General features: G+C 60.0%; 1 protein-coding gene across 1 annotated transcript in view; it reads right to left on the reverse strand.

Annotated features, from left to right (window-relative positions):
* Window positions 1-377: 377 nt before the first annotated feature.
* IK (IK cytokine) overlaps window positions 378-3576 on the reverse strand; it is a gene marked incomplete at its 5' end in the record, with an annotated part of 13137 nt that continues 9938 nt past the window's right edge. Inside the window, 3 exons of the mRNA XM_035900766.1 lie at window positions 378-606; window positions 998-1032; window positions 1713-1821. Of these exons, the coding sequence (XP_035756659.1) occupies window positions 579-606; window positions 998-1032; window positions 1713-1821 (172 nt within the window). The remainder of the gene's footprint in view (window positions 607-997; window positions 1033-1712; window positions 1822-3576) is intronic.

Genomic DNA, 3576 nt, shown 5'->3' on the forward strand with positions numbered 1-3576 from the left:
GGGGGCCACCAGCAGCGACCCCGTCCTTGCCCAGTGGGGCCACTCCCGCTCCCCGCTGGCCCTGCGCCTGTCGGGGGCCATCACCGCAGCCCCGCTGCCGCCAGCCCCTTCCTCGGGCTGTACCCCCCCCACGGGTCCCGTTTCATCCCCACAGGCTGAGGGTGCAGATTGCTCAGCTGGGACTGTTTCCCCCCCAATAGGTTTATTTGCTAATTTTATTCAGGGCTTGGCAGGGGCTGCCTGCCCCCTCCACCCCAAAAATGCTCCCTCAATAAAAATCCATACCTGGGAATCGCCCCCTGAGCGGGAGGAGGGGTTGCCCCGGCCCCCCTGCTGCTCTGAGCCCAGCCCAGGCCCCTTCTCTCTGCTCACACCAATTTAACACGGTTTTATGACAGCTCCACCATTTATACATCACAACACCGGAGGGCAGAGCCTCCCTCAGCCCAGGCCCCCAGCGCAGGGCTGGGGTGGGCACGGGGCGCCCGGCCCAGAGCAGAAGGTGGACGGTGTGGGGGCAAGGAGAGCACAGCAGCAGGCCGGGGCTCCAGGCGCTGGAGGAGGAGAGGCTGGAGGCATCAGTACTTGGGACGTTTCACCTCGACCCTGAAGAGACAGAGGGGCAGGATGGGGGTGAGGATGGAGGGCAGACAGCTCCGTCCCCCTGCTGTCAGAGCTCGGCACCGAGGTCTGCAGTTTCCCCCCACAGAAGAGCTCAACCCCCCCAACAGCTCCTCGGGGCAGCCAGCTGGATGGGGCAGAACCATCTGCTCAAGGAAGAGCCCCAAAACGACCTTGGGGTCTGCTCAGCACCCACCCATGGCCCAGGGGAGAGGCACCCTGCAGGCTCTGCTGAGCTGGGCAGGGCAGGAGCACCCCGAGGGGACGAAACGTTCTCCGCTCTCCTTCTAAGAGGCGGCAGGGAGAGGTGGCAGGAGACAGCCAGGCCCCAGCGCTGCCTTGCAGCCGAGCCCACAGCAGAGACAACTTTACTAACCCGTCAGCCTCCAACTTCTTCCTCTTCTCGATGATCTGCAGAGAAAGCACAGAGTCCCATTACCCTTGGGGTAGCTGCCTGCCCCACAACTGCAGCAGAGAGGTTGTAGGGTGCAAGATACACCCAGGGTGAGCTGTAGCCAGGCCAGAGCAAGCTGAGGTGAGCTGAAGTCATCCACAAGCCACCCAAAGTCTGGAGAAGCGTGGCCTATTCCCCCTTTGCTCCATTTTGGCCACCAAAGACCATTTCTTCTCACCTTCCCCTAGCCCATCCCATGCCACTGGGGCACTCACAGCCAGCTCACCCTGCCAGAATGCCCAGCTCTGCCAGTTAGAAAACAGGGAGCCACTAAGCACACCTTGTGCCCTCCAAGCCCCTTTGGATGGCTCGAGCTGCTGGTTTTGGACATGGCCATCTGCTGCAGAGCCCAGAGCAAAAAGCCCCCTGCCCCCGATGGGGACTGCTCGCAGGGCAACAGCTCCAAATGCCTCTGCAGTCCTAAAGCCCCAAATATTTGTCTGATTTCTCTCACAAGGAGCAAATTCAGCTTCTAGACAGCCAGCTCTGCTGCACACGCACGCCAGCAGTGCCTGGCTGCCAGGACAGAGGCTGAACCGAAGAGGACAGCGAGGGCAGGACTAGGTGGGGGTTCTCCTGGGCTACACTGGCAACTCGTGACCTAAACTGACAAATACCGCAAGCCCTGGGGACTCACCGCACTGATCTTCTTCCACTGCCGGTCCAGCTCTGCCTTGTCATTCGTCTCCTTGAAGCGACGAGTTTTGCGTCCCTCAGACATCTTGATCCCATACTGGAAGGCCGCCCTGGGGAAGGAGCGAGACAGAACTCAGTGCCCGCAGGGGGAATGGACACATCTGCCCCAGCCACGAGCCCATACACCAGAGCTGGCTTGGGCTCCCGAAAGCAGAGGCTGGGTAGGAGTCCTCAAGAGTGATACTAAGAGCAAGGACAAGCCACCAGGCCCAGGACCCACTGCTCCTCCTCGGGTCCTCACCAGGGAACCCCTTTCTTGTTTTAAGCTCCCCCAGGAGCCAGGTTTGGGCAGCACGGCCACCCCCACCCAGAATCCTTGCCCAACCCTTCGCAAGGGCTGCACTCACTTGGGCAGAGCCTCTTTGTTGTTCATGTATTCGCTGTACTCCTCCTGGGTGTCGAAGTCCCAGCGGCCCAGCGGTCCTTTCTTGTTACCCTGCAGCGAAAGAACAACTCAGAGCAGCTCCTTAGTTGACGCCGGCCAGGGCTTCTCACGCAACCCCGCACACCCAGGCAAAAATCTCAGTCTCCCATTGGCCCCAGTTCAATGGGCTTGTGTACCCAGTCTGGCCTTGGCACCAGGATCCCCTCCCCAAGAAGCCCCAGACAGGCAATTCTGTGGAAGAGGGAGTTGAGACGGACTAGCACACCTTCCCAACACCTCTTGGCCACGTGCCAGAGTCTCACACATTTGTTCCCTGGGACAACAGATTCCTCCCAGACCCAGATTCTGCCCAGACCCAGGCACGCAGCAGATCAGCAAACCCCAAAACACATTCAACACCCAGCTCCGGGGCATTCGACCCCACTGCATGAGCCTGCTTCTCTCCAGTGGGATCCTCTCAGCCTGCACCGATGCCCAGTTTGCTGGCTGGTCCTAAAAGCTGCTGATGGCATACCTGGCAAGGAAAGGGTTTGGAGTGGGACCACGGGGCGTGGATCAGGACCCTGGTGCCAGGCTGGCGGGAGCCATCTCTTGTGGCCTCAGACCGAACGCGCTCAGTTCCTGGACCAGAGAGAAATTCCTCCAAGTGCAAGCCCTGCAGGTGAGCTGCACCACAGGGGCATCCGAGATCGCAAATGCTCCTAAGATGACTCTGCAGGCCGAAAGCTGCTCCTCTTCTGCCAAGGACCTGCTTTGCAGCCAGAGCTCAACGAGCACAGGAATTACCAGGGAACCCAGCAGAGTCCCAGCCACTCGGCCTGTCCCTGGCACTGAGGGGCAGCAGACTCCAGGTAGCCATTTACAGCAGAGACCAGCTAAGAAAAGCCCAGGTCTGCCAGAATCCAGGAGCACTTTAACAGTAGGCTGCAACCCCAGACAAAGCCAGGCCTGCGGCTCCCAACAAGTAGTGGGGCTGATGTTCAAGTTCTTGCTGCCAGAGCACAGCTCACCCCTCGGCACACCCCGCTCCCAACCCGCAGCTCCTTGCTGCTTCCTTACGTAGCAGGGTAGCACTCGGCGTAGCTGTTCGACATGCCGAAGAAGTCCCCCAGCTGCTTCTTGTCTTCTGGCTTCTTCAATGTGACAACGGTCAAGGAAAGCACCACCACGCAGCCTTACAGCTAAGGGCTGAGCACAGCCAAAGAGCCACCTCCTGCCCTAACACAACCAACTCGGAGGCTGCAGAGCTTATGTTTAGTGTATGAGCTGCGAAGTTTGGGCAGCATTTCTCTGCTACAGGAGGAAGGACAGCCACACAGCCACGCTCAGGCAAGGCCTGCCTGCAAGGGAAGCCCAGCCCTGCAGTCGGCCAGGCTGGCACACACAGTGAAGGATATGACTCCGTTCCTTCCCAGCCAGC

The sequence above is a fragment of the Egretta garzetta genome, unplaced genomic scaffold (genome assembly GCF_000687185.1).
Source record: "Egretta garzetta isolate BGI_Z169 unplaced genomic scaffold, ASM68718v1 scaffold521, whole genome shotgun sequence".
Lineage (NCBI taxonomy): Eukaryota > Metazoa > Chordata > Aves > Pelecaniformes > Ardeidae > Egretta > Egretta garzetta.